The 21,062-nt window shown below is 38.2% G+C and overlaps 1 protein-coding gene across 2 annotated transcripts in view; it reads left to right on the top strand.

The window, feature by feature from the left end:
• Positions 1–21,062, top strand: part of Nav3 (neuron navigator 3) — a 712,871-nt gene that overhangs the window by 196,533 nt on the left and 495,276 nt on the right. For both annotated transcript variants that reach the window (XM_076920185.1, XM_076920186.1), the window contains exon 3: positions 20,653–21,060. In XM_076920185.1, coding sequence (XP_076776300.1) covers positions 20,989–21,060 — 72 coding nt within the window. In that variant the 5' untranslated portion in view covers positions 20,653–20,988. The remainder of the gene's footprint in view (positions 1–20,652; positions 21,061–21,062) is intronic.

The raw sequence follows: 21,062 nt of genomic DNA, 5'->3' as shown, positions 1-21,062 counted from the left end.
AAATTATTTCCTTTCCTAGTTCCATCCCCCCACCCCTGCTTCTATGAGGATGTTCACCCACCCACCCACTCACTCACTCACCCACCCACCCACTCACCCACTTACTCCTGCCTCACCACTCTTGAATTCCCCTACACTGGGGCATCCAGCTTTCACAGGACCAAGGGCCTTCTCTCTTACTGATACCTCACAAGGCCATCCTCTGCTACATATGCAGCTGGAGCCATGGGTCTCTCCATGTGTACTCTTTGGTTGGTGGTTTAGTCCCTGGGAGCTCAGGGTGGGGGGTGGGGGGTGGGGTCTGGTTGGTTGACATTGTTGTTCTTCCTATGAGGTTGCAAACCCCTAAGCTCCTTCAGTCCTTTTTCTATTTCCTCCATTCTGGACCCCATTGGGGACCCCATGCTAAGTCCATGATTGGCTGTAAGCATCTGCCTCTGTATTTGTCAGGCTCTGACAAAGTCTCTCAGGTGACAGCTATGTCAGTATCCTGTCAGTATGTACTTCTTGGCATCCACAATAGTGTCTGGGTTTGGTGACTTTGTATGGGATGGATCCCCAGGTTGGGCCGTCTTTGGATGGCCTTTCCTTCAGTCTCTGCTCCACACTTTGTCTACGTATTTGATCCTGTGATTATTTTTTTTCCACGTTCTAAGAAGGACAGAAGCACCCACACTTTGGTTTTCCTTCTTCTTGAGCTTCAGGTGGTCTGTGAATTGTATCTTGGGTTTTCTGAGAATTTGGGCTAATATCCACTTATCAGTGAGTGCATACCATATGTGTTCTTTTGTGATTGTAAGCCCTAATTCTTAATGGATCCCTTTGCTTGTCAATAGCACCAACACAGAGACTAAGTTTCAAGCACACTGGCTACTGGAAGCCAACCATGAAAAGTCTTCTTAGCTCAATTGTCTCTATGTGGTTAGTACTTACTCTCAGAACAGAAGGGTAAGGCACAGGTCTGTGCATGGTATTTTCTTGTATTGATGACGGGATATCCTTTCTGATCAACAGTGTAGTTGGTCACACAAATTTGAAAATTTTTTTTTAGCTCAAATTGTGTCTATTGGGATAGTCACTCAGCATAATCAGTCCTAAATAATTTTCCTCAATACATTAGACATGCATAGAGTTTTTATTATTATAGGGCAATTTTCTGTGTGTCGTGTATTCTCTTTATTTTAAATGACTATTTGCTGTTAAATTTTGATTTTTTTTATTCTTCTTACATTGTAGAAATCAAACTTGGTACCTTACTTTTGTAGTGTTATGTGATAGGTTATAAGAGAAAAGAAATCATACTAAACTGATTTAGTTTACTTTGAAGGAGCACCAATGAGTTAAACTGTTGAAATTTGGACTAGGTGAATATATTTCTGTGTATGTTTATACTTTATGACCTATGTCTGTTCACTGATCTAGGATCAGGGCTTAAAATACTTTAAGTCAGTGTTTTTTTGTTTTTTTGTTTTTGTTTGTTTGTTTGTTTTTTTTTTTAACCTTCCAAATGCAGTGACCCTTTAATACAGTTACTCATATTGTGGTGGCCTCCAACCATAAAATTGTTTTTGTTGCTGCTTCAGTACTGTGACTTTGATACTGTTATGAATCATAACATCAACAGTTTTGGAGATATAGAGGTTTGCCAAATGATCACATCCCACAGGTTGAGAGCTGCGGCTTTAAGTAATGTTAGAGTATTTGGACATCTGTTGGGCTTTAAACGACATATTTAAAATTTTCAGTTTATCAGGAGAATACAGCTCACAACCTTCAACTAAACAGGGGCCATGGGCTCCCACAGAAACTGAGTTATGTTATAGTTGTTGGTTGGTGATATTTTTAGGACTCTTAATAGCGATGGGTGTCTCTGACTCTTCCCTGCTCGTGGGACCCTTTCTCTCCTACTGGGTTGCCTTGTCTAGCCTTGATGTGAGGGTTTGTGCTTAGTCTTATTGCATCTTGTTATGCTGAGTTCAGTTGATTTCCCTGGGAGACCTGTTCTTTTTTGGAGGGAAACAGGAAGAATAGATCTGCGAAACTGGAGAGATATGTGACAGGGAGCACATACCTCTGGGAAGACTGGAGGGAAGGGAAACTGTGGTCAGGATTCATTGAAAACAAAAAAAAAAAGTTAAAAAAGATTAGAAGTTTTGTTTTATTATAAATTATATTCTCTGGATAGTTGCCTTGTTGCTTTTATTCGTAAAAGAATATAAAATTGTACTAGTCAGCCAACCTGATGATCATTCTTTTCATTAATACACCGTTAAAAACCTGTACTTGATGAAAACCAGGTAAGTTTTTAGTATGTTTTTATTATTTTAAAGCGTATTAAACCTTTACATTTTAAATGTTATTTTAGGTATATGGGTGTTAGCTTGCAAGTATGTGGGCACATTTAACCTACGCATGCGGGGGGCCCACAGAGGTCAGAAAAAAAACATGTCAGATCTTTTAAAATTGGAGTTATAGATGATGGTCAACCTCCAGTGTAGGTGCTAGGAATCAAATCTGCATCCCCTGCAAGAGCAGTAAATGCTGTTAATGGCTGAGACACCCGGACACCTTCTGGCATGTTTTATTTTGCTGCACAGTCTGTGTAAGATAAGTGTAAATAATCCTGCGTTATAGGATTTCAGTTGTGAGCAGTAATGAGTGCATGCGATGACTTTCAGCTGTTCCTTCGTCCATTAGTGAAAGAACACTTTGGAAAGCATTTTTCAAACTGAAGTGAGATAGTTTTTACCAGGTCCCTGTCAGTTCTACAGACAGACCATTTCCAACATTGAGTCATAGGTTTCTAAAAAATATATATAATTATTTCATTGAAATCCTCTGTGGAAATAAGGGATTTTCATTATTTCTAAGAGATTGATTTTTTTTAAATCTCAGTCAGGCCCTAAATCCTTTTCTAGCATATTTATCCTTGAGTTCTGTGGATTTCCCAGACCCCATTTCCTTTAAAAATATTCTTCCTTTCTAAATTAGATTTTCTTGCTATGGGGAGAAACACAATCCTTTTTACAATTGAAGGTTAGCCTGGGAACATTATTTTCCCACCTTTGGGTCAATACGGTTATTTATTTATTTTGTAGAAAATTGAGGCTACTTACTGGGGATGCAGCCACTTTGAAGTTGCTTAGACCGTAGGCTCATAACGGCCGTTTAGATAACATGGAAGGTACATAATGTGCTTGTCCAAGTGGCTGTAAACTTCCTTGACGGTGGAGATCTGTGGGGCACATTTGTGTTGCTCCTGTCTTTTGGCAACAGCAGCAGAGCAGATCCATCCAGTGGTTTACCTGCCCTAGTCATACTTACTCTGCTTCAGTTAGATTGATTTTTCGGCTTCTAAACTACAAAGAGCCTTGACTGAGAGCTCTTGGCGTTTTTATTCATTCATTCTCTCTGTCTCTGTCTCTCTCTCTCTCTCTGGCCCTATACAGTTCGAACATATCACCCTGATCTCTCCCTGATCTATCTATCTCTCTCTCTCTCTCTCTCTCTCTCTCTCTCTCTCTCTCTCTCTCTCTATTTTGCTTTTCTTCCTCTTTTTCTTTCTCATCCTTTCTCTCCCTGTCTCCCTTTCTTTCTTTCCCTCTCTCTGCCTCTCTCCCTTCAGTTTGGAATGGGCAATTCTTTAGCAATGATGACTGAATCAGTATATAAGTTGGAGCTACACAGAAATATGTCCATCTTCCAGCAAATGCTAAAACCCAATGTTTCATTTACAAGTGTTAAATTCAGAGTTCCGGGAATCTGCCTTCTCTTCAGGTAGCATTTCTCCTCTGAGATTGCAATGTTCTGATTTACACGGACATGTTCTAGGAGAGGAGCACAAACAGATGAGGGACTAGGGAAAACGTGTGGGATCAGTACCTAGAAACTCAAGAGCACCTGCTCTCCACAGCTACATTTGCCAGGATACTGACAAGCAAACACGGTATTCCAGGGTTGAAGAGGATGAGATGGGCTAGAAGACTACGTTGACTCAAAAGTGACTCATGCCAAGAAACATAGCTAAGCAATGCTGAGAATGAATTTGGTTAAATCCTAATGAACTGGAGGCTAGTAAGATAGCATTGGCATTAATTCTAATCAGGACAATCTCAGGGATTCCATATTGTGCGGATCTTTACACTTCTCTGTGGTGTAATGCTCTCATGTACAGCTCTCTCACATCATGGTCCAGAATAGCTGCTTTCACCACAATATTTACATTCTAGCTGGTTAAGAAAGACAGGGTAGGTGACAAATTCATCTTCTCTCTACCATTAGCGGGCAGTTGTGAGTCTTGCCTGGATACCATTAAACAGAAGTGTGTCTTATAGTCATCCCTAGCTAAGAAGACTGGAAAATCCCTGGGTAGAGAGGGCTGTTTGTTGATTTATTTTGCAATCTTTCACTTGGAACATCCACAATTAAAACAACAACACAGTGTATACATATGAAAAGCCGGTGTTTTCTGCAAAAACTACTATGTACACTAACCAGTGAATGGTTTCACTAATTGAAGTATGCTTTTTATACATGCTGGAACTCCTAAAATTTCAAATAGTCATCGAGGTCACCATCACTCAGGGCCCAGGCTAAGTGAGAAACTATATGCCTAGCATATGCATAGGTGCTAGGATTTTCAATTTAAGAATCTTTAGAAACTATGTATTTTATCCTGTATTGTAGCCTCTTATATTTATAATAAAAAAAAAACAAAACACTAAATTGAAACCATGAAGACTTGCACATAAACGTTTTGAAAACTCAAAAGTCCAAATTCATTTAATATGTTGTCATGATTTCTTCTTCTTTTTTAAAAAGTATTTCTTAGGATTGCTTCAATAGTATTACCTAATGTTCCACTGTTATCTTCTCTGACTGCCAAGTTTAATTTCTTATAATAATAAGCAATTTTAACTTTAAAAAATATCCTTTTCTCATACAGTAATCCTGCCTGCAGCCTCTCTTCCCTCCAGTCCTCTCAGGCCCCCAACCCCTTCACAAGAACCACTGCTTCTCCATTTCTCTTCAGAAAAGTGTGGTCCTTCCAGGGATAACTGAATATGGCATAACAAGATGCAACAAGATTTGGCACAAATCCTTATATAAGGTCTGGGCAAGGCAACTCAGTAGATGAAAAAGGTTCCAAGAGCATGCAAAAGAGTCAAAGACTCCCCACTCCCACTGCTGGGACCCCAAGCTAAGCAACCACAATGTATATTCAGAAGACCTGGCACAGGCTTTGTGACTACTAAATAAGCATTTTTCTTTTTTGCAAGTCATTTGAGCATTCTCTGTGTTTTGACCATTATCCCATGATCTGGGTTTAAGTCTATCTTCACTATATATTTCCTTATCCTTTTATATTTTAAAAACTAAATTAATGTAGTGTGTACAGAGGTAGACTTTGGGAGTCCATTCTTTGCCTCTAGGGATGTGGGTCTCCGAGACTAAAGCCCAATCAGCACCTTTAGCAGTTGACATCTTTGACAGCTGAGACGTATCTCTATCTCCACTTCCTCTTTCACAATGGACCAGTGAATGCCTGTCTCCTTACAGGGTCACAGGTCTTGCCCAGGACTCAAGAGGCAAGCAATTTAAAATGATTTGCATCAATCTTCTCTGTTCTATTATTTGGCAAGTCAAGCCTCAAACCATTGAGGCAGGAGAGACTACTTTTCTGAAAATGGTACATTTTCTCACATTCTGTAGCAGGTTAATATTTCTATAGTGTTTACGGTAAATGGAAACCTAATAAAATACAGCAAATAATACAGATGAAAGGTGGTTATCCTCTTACCAAGTTAAAGATGGGTCCACATTCCTGAGTAGGGAAAGGACACAATCCAATAACCAAGGTTTCTCTATCTTACTGCCCAGTGATCACCTAAGGTTTTGCCCTACTTTGATGTTTGAAACTGTCTTACCAACCTGATGCTGCTTTCCAACCAGTGAGAAGGAGGAAAGGAAGACGACTGAGGCAATTTCTTTTTGAAATTGCAGCCTCTGAAAACGGCCTATGTCCTGTATGCTTGCCTTCTATTAACTTCAACATCATTAAGGAGGAGATTACTCAATCAGTGAAACCAAAACAAAGTCTTTCATTGTGATATGCACAGCTAGGATTTTCAAAATTATTTAAAAGTGAATATTCACTGTTTATTGACAATCTGTTCTTAGATAGTTTGAATAAACATTAATAATATGTATGATATAGGCATAAATGTGGTTGTAAAAAAATAGTCCTCTCATCTAGAGAACCACGGAGGAGAAATTGTAGCAAAAAGACAAGATATACATATTTTTTAGCTAAATTTTAAACTTCTTAAAATGTCAGTTCTTAGTATATTTACTCTTATGATTATGTAGATAAAATGACTGTTGGCTCACCATTGCAACAAGAAACAGCCACGCATTTAAATCTCCTGATTGCACCCTCTCCTTAAGTAACCCAGTCTCTGCACAGATTACACATGAGAACTTGATCAAATAAAAGGTTTGATTAAAATTACATAATAAGGCCCTGCATATTTGTAAGGATACATCACAATTTTATCCATAGAACGTTTGGTATATCATCTGGGTTGTGGCCCAAGTTATTGGGAAATACTGTGTGTGCTTGTCCCTCTCCTGAGAGCTCAGAAACTCCATTTCAGACCTATTACTGAAGATTGAATTGATGTCAGCCAGGGAACTGTAATTTCCTGTCAGTTGGCCTTGAATTACTACATTGAGTTTTCAGGCAATAAACAAACTTAGCTGAAAGATACAAGCTTTTCCCTACTTATCATTAGTACCTAAGAATATGAATGTTTCATGCTGTTCCATCTCTATTACACATACAATTATTGGCTCAGAAAGATCTTCTGCCCTCCTCGCCTCCTTTTATCTTGAACTAATCAAGTCCAAACTTCCTGCAGAAGACAAGTGTATGCTGTTTTAAATGTGGGCTGCAGAGCCAATTTATCTGATAAAGGCAAAGAACCCACCATTTCCAAGCTACAGAAACGACGAAGAGCGGCTATGTCACAAGGAACATAATGTTTCCCTGCTGTTTTTATTTCTGACATGCATCTCAAGAGGAAAAGGCAGGATTTCTTGTGAACCCGAGGCTGTGAGGCACAACGCAAGGCAGCTTTTTCAATGTATTTTTGAATATTTGGTACACAAGAAGACAGCTTGTTTTTGTCTTACGTAACTGGGTTTCTGCTTTCTGAAAGCTAACCCACAAAATTGTGCTGGGTTATTGTTGACTTTCTGGTTGCTAAGCTACCTTTGATGCCACAAAAGCAACACATTTCTGTAAAGGGGGCATTTGCGAGGCTCATGCCAAGGAGGGTTGATTTATGTGCAGTTAAATGACTGTATAGGGTTCCCAGAGTTCACTAGATGGATCCAAACTCCTTGGCTGGTGGGATAAACTGGAAACTCATCTTAGAAAAGGGGTTGGTGTTGGTGGGAGAGAGAACCTTGTACTATGGTCCTCCTATAATCTCTGTGCCATAACAGACTATGAAAAAAAAAAAAAAAAAACGTGAGTTTAAAGAGAAGAATCCAAGGATCATGGCAAGGGGTCTTGACTGTGGTTCAGCAGGCTGATTCCATGCCTTTACTTGGCAACAGAGGTCTATGGGAAATTTTTCCTTTAGCTATGTTATATCAATGCACTAAAGGACACTTGTTACCACTGATGCTAGTAAGTGCCAGTAGTATTCACCAGGGAATGGAATGATTGCACACAGTCCTTTCACCCTCTTCTGAATGATATATATGTGAGGTATCATGCCACTGCAGAAGATCACATGCAGAAGGTGGCACTTTATTGTTTGTTGTTGATTTGTCTGTTAAAATTACTTTCATATTTTCTATCATTTTACTCTGGTTATGCATGCATGTATGTATGTATGTTTGTATGTATGTATGTCGGGTTGTATTTCCATACCTACACATGTACAGAGGGGGTCACATGTGAATGGCCAGAGAACAATTTCACATAGAACTTTTCAGAGCCTCTTCACCATTTTCTGAGTATCTAATTGGCCTTGAGATCTTACCAAGGATGCTAATCTAGATGGGTATCCCAGAGAGCTTCCTGTCTATCTTCCTAGCATGGTGATTAGTGAATTTCCAGCCCAGTCCTAAAATACTTTTTATTATGAACTTTTTCAGGCATTCATAAAATTCAAGAAAACGATAACTCAGTGTAATTCAGTGTATTCGATAGTTAGCTTTGTCATGTTGTATCATTACTTTTAACCCCCCTAAACCTGCTTACTGATTTTAGTCTTATAAAATGTTAGATGTTCATAAGCTTTTACAATATTTATAATTATTGCTAAGTTGTAATTAGTGTCCCACATGGAGTGAAGTATATAAATTTCTTATTGAATACATGATTGTAAAGATGTCTTCATTCATCTTAATGCTATATAACATGCAAACAGATACACGCCACAATTCACTAATTTTAAATTTTCAATGATGCATATTCAGAATATTTTTACTATTTTACCAGTGTCAATGGAGATACAATGATTAGTATTGGGCATCCTTCTAGTTTGTGCACATACCTTCATGGGAATTCAGTGAACATGTTAGAACATGTGTGTCTACCATCTATGATTCTCCTTGTATAAATTTCATGATCATTTATTTTGTTTATATTGTTCTGATCTTTATTTTTGTAAGAATTCTGACTTTCATGCATAAGCATGGAACACACACACATACACACACACACACACACACACACACACACACTTATGTTTATACACAAGTATGTAGTCTCTTTTATGTATTCTGACTGTCGTACGCATGGCTGTAGTAAGTTTTATCACTCCTTTTTTTTTCCATGAGAGTTGAAATTTTAATGTCATTTTGAAGAGTTTTAAAATTTTATTTTAAGACCTATATTATAAGAATTCCACACACATATATTATTAAATATGATAGTATCCATCAAGGATTTGCTCCTCTAATTCCCAGAAGACCACTGAACAGTTTTACCCCCAAAATTCCTCACCTCTTCTAATTAGAGATGTCTGTATTTACATGAGTGTGAGGTCATTTATGTGACCATGTGAAACCTATTAGTGGCCACTCCTTTAAAGAGGAATAATTCTCCCTTCCCCTGTAGGCATCATTCCAGATAGCTCCTCAGCTGGGATCAGAGCCTCCTGAGTCTTCCCTCACCCATGCAGAAAGTTTGGCTGGCTTGATTTTCTGTAGGTCTTGTAGGACAGCTTCCCGGGGATCATGAGTACAATAGCATGCCATGTCCAGAAGAGAGCACAGTACCCCTCCCTAGCCTTCAGCTCTTATATTATCTCTATCTCCTCTTTCACAATGCTGTCAGAGCCTTCTCTGACCATGGTTGGGAGCACCCTTGGCCTGTGGCCTATGGCCTATAGACACATTTAGAAGACAGTTTGACTATGTAATTTTTCAGCACAATAACAATGGTATCTTCGAGTAGGTTTACAGCATGACACATGACAGGCCTCCTGTGTAGCAAGTCTCAAATCCCACCACAAATCAGCTCTTAGTGCTGTAACCATCTCGGCGCCATTGGATCAGTGCATACCTCTTGCCTTTAAGATCAATATTGTTGCATGTAGGGTCCAGCACTGGTTAAGACTACTCATGTCATTCCCTGCTGAACACTCTATAGACCATGGTCTGGCACTAACGAAACTAACCAAAAGAAGCGAAGTTTTATGGCTGGTTTTAAAGTCAATTTTCTTGTGTCCTATAGTCAAAGTATGTGGTGTTTTTAGCAAAACATTTTACAATCCAGTTATAGTTATAGTTATAGTTAGTTATAGTTATAGTTATTGAGAGCAATGATGGTAGTCTGTGTTGTTGTAGAGACCTTTGGGACTTCCCTAGTCTTTAGCTGGTAGGAAAGTATGCTGTGCCTGGCACTTCAAAGTTTAATTACCTAGATATTCTGGGAGCAGCATTGTTCCTCTATTTGAACTCTGTCCTAGTTATGATTTCCATTGCTGTGATACAGCACTAAGCAACTTGAGGAGGAAAGGTTTTATTTCATCTTACACTTCTGCATGACAGTCCATCATGGAAAGGCAGGAACTCAAGGTATGAACCTGGAGTCAAGAATTAGAGCAGAAGCCGTGGGGGAGTGGTGCATACTGGATGGCTCATCTTGCTAAGTCTGTTTTCTTTTAGTATTCAACAAAAAAAAAAAAAAAAAAAAAAAAAAACCTTTCTCCTGACTCCTCAAAGATAACCATTATCCTGATTTTTTTTTTTTTTCCCAAAGAGAATCATTCAGAATGCATTAATTGGTTTGGAAAATCAGTGTCTTTGCATTTATAACCTGCTAGGAATGGGCAATGAGTTTCTTCAAAGAAGTCATTCTGGGAATATCAACCTCATTCTAGATTGGGCCTCCTACCCATGAATAGCTGGCCAATCTGAAAAGGAATCTGTGCCTTTCATTTTGTTCTTGTATTTTTTTTCTCATTTTTAATTTTCATTTTCATAGGGATGTGGAGAGAGAGAGAGAAAGAGAGAGACAGAGAGAGAGAGAGAGATTGAGACCGGAGAGAAGTTGGAAGAGGGGGAAAGAATATGATCAAAATATCTTATATGAATACATAACAACCTTTTATTTAATTTGGATGTCTTTTTATTGTTTTTTTCTTATTTTTTAATTTTTGTTTTGTTTTGTTTTTTTTGTTTTGTTTTTCAAGACAGGGTTTCTCTGGCTACCCCTGGCTGTCCTGGAACTCACTCTGTAGACCAGGCTGGCCTTGAGCTCAGAAATCCGCCTGCCTCTGCCTCCCAAGTGCTGGGATTAAAGGCGTGTGCCACCACCACCCGGCTCCTTATTTTTTAATTTTTATTTTTAAGATTATAGTATAATTACATCATTTTTCTCTTCTATTTTGCTCAACAAACTCTCCCACACTCCTTCCTTGCTCTTTTTCACATTCATGGCCTCCTTTAAAAATTATTAGATGCATGTGTGTGTGTGTGTGTATATATACATATACATATACATATACATATACATATACATATACATATATATATATATATATATATATATATATATACACACATTCTAAGTTTAACCTGCTCGGTCTATATAATGTTACACACACACACACGTTTCCAGGCCTGAGCACTTGGTAATAGATAACTAATTGGTGTGTTCTCCCTTGGGGAACACTCTTTCTTCCACTGTCAGCATTCCTTAGTTATTTCTGGTTCTCTGTGCAGCATCAAGGCCTCCAAGTTTCCACTCCATCCTCCCTAGCATGTATACTGTGGCTATTATTGTTAAATTGTTTTGTCACAAAGGTCTCAGTATTTCGTGAGATCTTTTTTAGAGCATTTAGTATTTTTAACATTACTATAAACGTTGTGCTTTTAAAGTTTCATTTTCTTAATGTTTGCTGATATTAGAAGGAAACAGAAGAGATTTATATATGATGACTTTGTATCCAGGAAACATTCTGAGTGCATTCATTAATCTTAGTAATTAATCTTTAGTTCTTTAGCATATTTATATATAGATATTAAAACATTTGCAAGTTTTGTGTATGCCTTTTTGCTACTTGCCTGCTTTCCTCCATCTCTCACACTGCCTCTTCTTATATTTTATTGTCTTGTTGCTTAACTAGGACTCTAAGTCTAACATTGAATAGTATTTATTTTAGAGGGTATCTATGTATTGTTTCTGATTAAACGAACTGTTTTAAAAATACTTAACCAATATGTGTGATGTTTACTTTTGTGGGAAAATGCTATTCCAGAGAAAGAAAGATCATGAAAGATCTCCCTTTATTCTTCATTTGCCCAGAAATTCTTTTTTGGTCACAGGTCAGTGTTTAATTTATCAATTTTTGTTTCTACTCCATTAGAGATGAGCCTATCATTTTTCTTCCTTATTTCATTAATGTGCTGAATTACACTGATTTGCTTCAAATCTTAAACCAATCTTTCACTGCTGGGATAATATAAGCTTAGGCCTAATATATTATTCATTTTTTTAACATTGATGGATTCAATTTGTTCATGCTTGTTATAAGATTTTTTTGAGCCAGTGGCATTCATTTGAAATTTTCTGGTGATAGTTACTATTCCGCGCCCCTTCCGAGTCCCCTTCGCCCACGAAAGAGACACGTGAAGCAGTGTTCAGGTAGTTACTACAACGAGGCTTTATTCTTGTATCAGCAGAAGCGGAAGACCCCAAGCCCGTGAAAGGCACTGTTATATGTACCCTAGGGTGGTGTGTTCACTTCTGATTGGCTGTTCACTCATCACCCCATATTACGCCCCAGGATGGGCAGTGGCTTGGCATGCTTTTGCCTTTTGCACCTGCGTAGTTAGTTGTTTACTTGTGGTAGCACAGGATGCCCGCGCCATCTTGTAATGGAGGATGTTGTCACGCTCACCATGGCTCCTAACAAGTTACAGTTTGTAGCAAGTATTTTATTTTACCTTGTTTCACCAAAGTGCTTTCTGGAGTTTGCTCACTGAGGTAATTATGCCATTTACATGCTCAAGTGGGTTCAAACAATGAGTTATTGACACAATAACACAAAACAATGAAATTAGCAATTCCATTGGCAGCATCTTTAAAAGTACAGGTCACTCAGCTCTCACTTCCTTTCAGTCACGTCATAAGCCAGGTCAGGATGCTCTTGTCTATGTCTTAGATTGTTCGAATGTGGTTCGTAGTGCATCTTGGCCATAGGTTTGGATCTTCAGTATCAATTTTTCCATATCACTGATAAGATTAAACTTTCTGACTGTTCTTTGAAGTTCAGGGACAATTTTCTTAGAGTTTTTAATTTTATTTTTATTTTGGATATTTTCTTTATTTACATTTCAAATGTTATCCCCTTTCCTGGTTTCTCCTCCGGAGACCCCCTATCCCATCCCCCTCCCCCTGCTTCTATGAGGGTGTTCCCCCACCTACCCACTTCTGTTGATGCCTGCAGCAACAATGTTGAACGGGGTTCACCTGTAAGAGAGGCTGACAAAGGGAAACGGGTGGGAAGAGATGAAGCCAAGACAAAGTTCTCTGATCAAGGCTTGAAATTTAATAATTGGATTTCACATATAAAGGGAAAGCCCCACCCCCAGATTCTCTTCTTGGTTCAGCCCAGGGGCTGGGCAAGGAGATAGCAGTCTGGAAGGTGTCAAGGCTAGCTCAGCAGGCAGTCCATTCTTCTTAGCTCAGGTAGCAGGCTCCAAGGCACCAAGGCTGGTAATGCAATGCCTCTCCTAGGTCCTACTGTTGCTTGATTTCTATTGGTAAACAGCAACCTGGACAGGTTGGCAGCGTGGGGGAAGGGCACACACTTCAGTCTCCCAGCCCTGGCATTCCCCTACACTGAGGCATTGAGTCTTCACAGGACCAAGGGACTCTCCTCCCATTGATATCTGACAAGGCTATCCTGTTCTTAGAGTTTAAGAAAGAAAAACTCCAAAGCAAATAAACTGTAAATCTCAGCAGCTGCCCAAAGTAGGGAGATAGAAAAGAGGAGAGAAAACCACCATACTTTTTGAGTTAGGCAGGCATAGAGGTCAGGCTTTTGGCTGACAAGTAGACATATGGTGGAGAGAAGAGCTTTGTAGAAAGAGTAAAGCCCAGAGTGTTATGGAAATCATGCTTAGGGAAGACAGTAAAAGAAAAGAAGAATGATTTTGAGTAAGTCAGAAAAATAGGAAGTGGCTTGGAAAATGGCTGTGGCTCTGTACGCCACTAGAAAGTAGGAATTATGGTAAAGAAAAGCACATTATCTCATTGAAATGAGGATGTCTTGCTGTGCTTACATCACATGTGTGGGTGCTCACAGATACCAGAGGGAGGGTGTGGATACCCTAGAGTTAGAGCTACCAGTGGTTGTGAGCCACCTTCCAGGGATGCTGGAAGAGTAGCCATGCTCCCGTTAATTCCTCTCTCTAATGTCTGTCTACTTATTTAACATGACTGAAGGTGGATCTGGTTTCCTGAGTCTTACCCTTTATTCAGGTAATTGAGCAGCTCAAATTCCCAGTTGCTCCTCATTGGGTTTATTTCAGATCCTCAAATTAGCAGTGTTCTTGATTAAGTCCAAGTTCTTGCATGTTGTTCTGGTGTGTTTTTTTTTTCTTTTGTTTTGTTTTGTTTTTTTTTTCCTGTTTCAGAAACACTTACATAGTGTATAATGTAAGATGCATTCATAGAAGGCTAGAAGAAATAAAGTTTCAGAGAGAAAATAATGTAGGAAGGGGTGCACAAAGCACTTTAGAAGCTGGTTTCAAAAGTCTTCCTATTATATTATTTCTTTGATGCTTGCCATGGCACGTGCTCTAGAATCTTATGGTAAGTTTGTGAAGTGAGCCAGGTATAATTTGGTCTTTGTACTTACAGTTAGTAAAAAAAAGTTAAATTTTACCTAAAGAAACGAACTGTACTGGCTGATTTTGTGTCAACTTGCCACAAGCTGGAGTTATCATAGAGAAAGAAGATCCAGCTGTAAGGTGTTTTCTCAATTAGTGATCAAGGGGAAGGGCCCATTGTGGGTGGTGCCATCCCTGGGCTGGTAGTCTTGGGTTCTATAAGAAAGCAAGCTGAGCAAGCCAGGGGAAGCAAGCCAGTAAGTGACATCTTTCCATGGCCTCTGCCTCAGCTCCTGCTTCCTGACCTGCTTGAGTTCCAGTCCTGAGTTTCTTTGGTGATGAACAGCAGTGTGGAAGTGTAAGCTAAATAAACCCTTTCCTCCTCAACTTGCTTCCTGGTCATGCTGTTTGTGCAGGAATAGAAACCCCGACTAAGACAGGAACCAAGGTGGCAAAATTTTTTTTTCAAATTTATTTATGAACTTTATAACCCAATATCAGCATAATGTAGTATGATTAATAGTGTCATGGATTGGTTCTTGCCCATGGGATGCGTCTCAATTTGGGGCAATCATTGGTTGGCCATCCCCTCAGTCTCTTCTCTTTGCCTCTGCACATCTTATAGCAGGACACATTTGGGTCAAAGGTTTTGTGAGTGTGTTACCTCTCTCGGGATAATTTCTAGTTCCATCTATTTGCATGTTAAATTCATGATGTCCTTGTTTTTGATGGTTGAGTAGTATTCCATTGTGTAGGTATACCACATTTTCTTTATCTATTCTTCAATTGAGAACAATCTAGGTTTTTTTTTTCAGTTTCTGGCTATTATGAATAAATCTGCTATGAACATAGTTGTGCAAGTGTCCTTGTGAGATGGTAGAGCATCTTTTGGGTATATGCCTAGGAGTGGAATAGCTGGGTCTTGAGGTAGAACTATTCCCAGTTTTCTGAGTAACCACTAAATTGATTTCCAGAGTGGTTGTTCAAGTTTGGACTCGTACCAGCATGGAGGAATGTTCACTTTACTCCACAACCTTACCAGCATGTGCTGTCCTTTGAGTTTTTAATCTGAGTCATTCTCGTTGGTGTTAAGGTAGACTCTCAGTCATTTTGATTTGCATTTCCCTGATGACTAAGAATATTGAACATTTCATCATCGGCTTCTTGGTCATTTGAGATTCCTCTGTTAAGAATTCTCTGTTTAGCTCTATATCCCATTATTTAGTTGGGTTATTTGGATTGTTGGCACCTAACTTCTTGAATCCTTTATATATATTGGATTATTCATCCTCTGTTGAATGTAAGGTTAGCCAATCTGTAGGCTGTCATTTTGTCCTAGTGATGGTATTCTTTGACGTACAAAAGCTTTTCAGTTTCATGAGATCCCATTTATTAATTCTTGATCTTCTTGCCTGAGCTGCTGGTGTTCTGTTCAGGAATTTGTCTCCTGTAGCAGTGAAGTCAAGGCTATTCCTCATTATCTGTTCTATTAGATTAAGTGTGTCTGGTTTGATGTTGAGGTTTTTTTTTTTTTTTTCATTTGGACTTGAGTTTTGTGCAGGGTAATAAATATAGATCTATTTGTAGTCTTCTACATGTAGACATCCAGTTAAACCAGCACCATTTGTTGAAAATGCTCTCCCTTTTCCATTGTATGATTTTGTATTCTTTGTCAAAGATTAAGTGTAAGTATGTGGGTTTGTGTCTGGGTCTTTGATCAATTCTATTCATCTACTTGTCTGTTTCTATACCAATATGATATTTATTACTATTGTTCTATAGTACAGCTTGAAGTCAGGGATAGTGATATATACAGAAGTCCTTTTATTGTTCAGAATCATTTTAGCTATCCTGAGCTTTTTGTTTTTCCATATAAAGTTGAGAATTGTTCTTTGAACATCTGTGAAAAATTCTGTAGGAATTTTGATGAGAATTGCATTGAATATTTAGATTGCTTTTGGTAAGATGGCAATATTCACTGTGCTAATCTGCTGATCCATGAGTAAAGGGGATCTTTCCATCTTTTGATATCTTTCTTGATTTTTCTTCAGAGACTTGAAGTTCTTGTCATACAGGTCTTTCCCTTGCTTGGTTAGCATTACAGCAAGGTAATTTATTTTGTTTCTGATTATTGTGAATGGCACTGTTTCCCTAACTTCTTTCTCACTCTGTTTCTTGATTGTGAGGATGAGGGCTAATGATTTCTTTGAGTAAATTTTGTATCCAGCTACTTTGTTGAAGTTGTTTATCAGCTTTAGGAGTTCTCTGGTAGAATCTCTAGGGTGATTTATGTGTACTATCTTATCATTCATGAATAGTGATGGTTTGTCTTTCTCTTTTCCAATTTATATTCCCTTGATCTCCTTTACTTAGTGCTCTAGACATGAATCTGAAGTACAGAATTGGATAGGGAGAGAGTGGGCAGCCTTGTCCCTGATTTCAGTGGAAATGCTTTAAGTTTCTCTTCATTTAATTTGATGTTGGCTATTGGCTTGCTGTATATTGCCTTTATTGTGTTTAGGTATGGGCCTTGTATTCCTGGTCTTTCCAAGACTTTTGTAATGTAGGGGTGTTAGATTTTGTCAAATACTTCTTTGGCATCTAGTGAGATGATCATGTGGTTTTTTTCCTTTCTGTTTGTTTATATGGTGGACTACATTGATGGATTTTCATATATGGAACCACCCCTGCATCCTTAGGGTGTAGCCTATTTGGTCATGGTGGAAGATGCCTCTGATGTGTCTCAGGTTTGGTTTGTGAGTATTTTATTGAGTATTTTTGCATCAATGTTCATAAGGGAAATTGGTCTTTCTTTGTTGAGTCTTTGTGGTTTAGGTATCAGCGTGACTGTGACTTCATAGCATGAATTTGTCAGAGTTCCTTCTGTTTTGTTTTTGTTGTTGTAGTTTTTTTTTTTTTTTTTGTTTTTTTTTTTTTTTGGGTGTTTTTTTTTTTTTTTTTTTTTTTTTTTTTTTTTTTTTTTTTTTTTTTTCCGGTATAGTTTGAGGAGTATTATCTTTAGTTCTTCTCTGAAAGTCAGAATTCTGACTTTCTGGCCCATCTGACCATCTGGCCCAGGGCTTTCTTTGTTGGGAGACTTTTGGTAACTGCTTTTATTTCCTTAGGGATTTTAGGACTATTCAAATAGTTTACCTGATTCAGCTTTGGAACTTGGTATCTGTCTAGAAAAGCGATCCATTTTAGTTAGATTTTCCAATTTGGGGAAATACAGGCTTTTAAATTAAGACCTAATGTTTCTTTGAATGTCCTTGGTATCTGTTGCTGCATCTCCCTTTTCATTTCTGATTTTATTTATTTGGGTACTATCTTTCTGCTGTTTTAGCTAGTTTGGCTAAGGGTTTGCCTATCTTGTTGATTTTCTCAAAGAACCAGCTCTAGGTTTTGTTGATTCCTTGTATTGTTCTCTTTGTTTCTGATTAATTGATTTCAGCCCCAAGTTTGATTATTTTCTGCCTTCTACTTCTATTGCATGTATTTGCTTCTTTTTTCCCCCAGAGCCTTCAGGTGTTACTTTTCATTCATTAGTATGATAACTCTGTAATTTCTTCATGAGGGTATTTAGTGATATAAACTTTCCTATTAGCAATGCTTTCAGTGTATCTCATAAGTTTGGGCATGTTGTGCTCTCATTTTCATTGAATTTTAGAAAGCCTTTAATTTATTTCTTTATTTCCTCCCTGATCCAGTAATCATTGAGAGTTGTTCAGTTTCCATGAATATGTAGGCTTTCTGTAGTTCTATTGTTGTTGAAGTCCAGTTTTAATCCATGGTGATCTGATAGGATGCATGGAGGTACTTCTGTCTTCTTGTATTTGTTGAGGTTTACTTTGTGATGGTTATATAGTCAATTTTGGAGACGGTTCCATGAGATGCTGAGAAGAAGGTATGTTCTTTTGTGTTTGGGTGAAATGTTCTATGGAGCCTGGTAGTTACTTTACCTTTTTTTTCCTTGCTGCTTTTGAAATTCTTTCTTTGTTCTGGATATTTAGTGTTTTGATTATGTGGCAAAAGGATTTTTTTCTGGTTCAACCTATTTGGTGTTCTGTAAGCTTCTTGTATCTTTATAGATATTTCTTTAAGTTAGGAAAATCTTCTATGACTTTGTTGAAAATGTTTTCTGGGCCTTTGATCTGGGAATCTTCTACTTCTTTTATTCTTAGCTTTGGTCTTTTCATATTATCCCAAAGTTCCTGGATCTTTTGTGTCATGAAATTTATAGATTTTGTATTTTTTTTTTTGAGTGACATGTTGATTTCTTCTATTATATCTTCTACATCAAAGATTCTCTCTTCCATCCCCTGTATTCTGTTAGTGATGTTTATGTCTGTAGTTTCTGTTCTCTTTCCAAAATTTTCTAACTCCAGGATTTCCTCAGTATCTTACTCTGTTGTTTATGCTTCAAGCAGTCCACACTTTGCAGGCTGTGTTGTGGGCAGACCCTTCTTTGCCGCCTGTGTCCCAGTTAGATCCAGTTGCTTTGGTGGGCAGATCTGACTAGGATGGGTAATTGGGCAGGGTTCCAAGCTGGTTAGTTTTGGGGCCCCTGAACATTTACATTGGAAGACAGGATGCTCTTGGAGTCTGGCAAGGCACTTCTGGACTGAGGACCAAGGCCAGAGCTAGACAGTGGGCCTCAGATGACTGCAAATGCCCTCACCTCTGCATGCTGTCCTAGGCAGACCAGCTGGGATCTGACTAGCTGTGTGGGCAAAGAATTTTAAATGTGGTAGGGAGAGTTAATATTTTTAGAGTTGTACTTGAATTGTCATGTAAAATATAAATTAAAAACATATTTCATATGCATTTATCAGAAGAAAGATTGGGAACAATGACAAATGAAGAGAAGTATGGGAAGGTAGACTTAGTCTTAAAGTTAGAAACATTGATCTAAAGACTAGAACTGGGGGCTGAAGTCATGGCTCAGTACTTAATAGCATCAACTGCTCTTCCAGAGGACCTATTTGATTCCCAGCACCCATACTGCAACTCACAACTATCCAGTGTTTTTTTCTGGCCTCTGTAGGTACCAGGCACACACATGGTACATAGGCACACATGCAGAGAAAACATCCATACACATAAAATATAAATACTAAAATTAAAAGGATTCTAACTGCTTCAGTTTATAAAGAACTGAGTAGATTTCCTTCTGTTTAACGCATTCAGGTAGTAGCTGGTCAGTTGCCTAAAGCAAGCTTAGGAACTGGGGCAGCGATTCTGAAGTGTAATCACTATGGACTGAAACGTAAGTATAGCAGTCAAGAAAGCTCTTAAGAGAGCCAGTTGTTTGATGAGTATGGAAACTCTAGGAAGATAGTTCAAGAATTTCAGTAGATTCTAAATTGGCAGGGCTTGGAATATTTACGACTATTATTCTAAATGAACCATGGTGCATTCATACATCAAAATTACTTTCTCAGTAAAAACAATGAAACTACTGATCCACACAGCAATATAATCTCCAAAGCATTACGTTAAAAAAAAAAAAAAAAAGATGCCATCCACAAGACTATGCATTGTCAGGACAAACATGTAAGCACCAGCAAAAGTAGTCTTAAAGCGATTAAAATTGATCAGCTGTTGTCTACTGTTGAGATGGGGTGTGTGGACTGACTTTGAAAAACAGTTGGGGGTGGGTCAGGAAGGGTTCTTTGTTTTGCTTATGATTAGGTTCATGTAGATGTACTTATTTTTCAAACTCATTAAAATGGATGAACTATACCAGATATTGATTATATTTCAAGTAAAGTTGAGTTTAAAATTATTATTATTATTATTAATTATTATTATTCAGTGATTTCATTACTTTGTCTAGATTTGGAGACTACTGAATTGTATAATGCTTCTAATGCATCCAGGCATCAGACATACATATTTATGGAATTCTTGGGCACAAAATATGAAATATGAATTGGACAAGAATTTATGTAGGACAGAGAATGGATTTTAAAGTGAAAGCAATCTGGATTCAAATTCTAGTTCTTTTAGTAATATTTAGACATGTAAAAGTGTGCATATTCATTAATTCATCTTAAAGCACAGGAAAAACAAGCATCTTGTTGATACATTTTGATTTGAAGTTTAAATAAAATTGCTTTTGAAAAATATGTAGCACAGCGTTGGCTCATTTTGAGATCGCTTCTAAACCTGTTGTTTGATAGATCACACGCATATTTCTTGTTGATTTCTATTTCCGTGTGGTGTGGTATGTATTTATGTAACTGTATAGTACAAGGCACAGAATTGACTCTTGCTTTTCTTTTCTCACAGGTATATAGGAGTACTGTACTTTTGTATTAAAATGGAGGATGGTGAAGACAGGAAGAGGTAGCAGTTGGAAATGACTTTCCTGGATGAGTAGACCACATAGGAGACGGCAGCATTACAGAACGATATGCTGGATTGGGAGGTGCTGGAACTAAATTGCAAACTTTCATTATTTTCATTCAATCCATGGATTTTCTAATTGTTCCGTGGAGTAGATGAAGTCCGAAGCCAGCGTGTGATGGGACATGTGGCGTGCCCGTGTTTTCCTAGTCACTGCATCTTGGATTAGTTTGCTGCCATTTTGAAGAGTTTGCGTTTTGTGGACAAGGACCTAATGTGATGGATTTATCTTCAGAAATGAACAGACATGGGAAGAATCCGGTGAGTCACAAGCTGGAAGACCAGAAGAAGGT

This window comes from Arvicanthis niloticus, chromosome 22 (genome assembly GCF_011762505.2).
Source record: "Arvicanthis niloticus isolate mArvNil1 chromosome 22, mArvNil1.pat.X, whole genome shotgun sequence".
Taxonomy (NCBI): domain Eukaryota; kingdom Metazoa; phylum Chordata; class Mammalia; order Rodentia; family Muridae; genus Arvicanthis; species Arvicanthis niloticus.
Note: the sequence above shows the minus strand (reverse complement) of the source record. Positions and strands in the feature narration are given on the sequence as shown.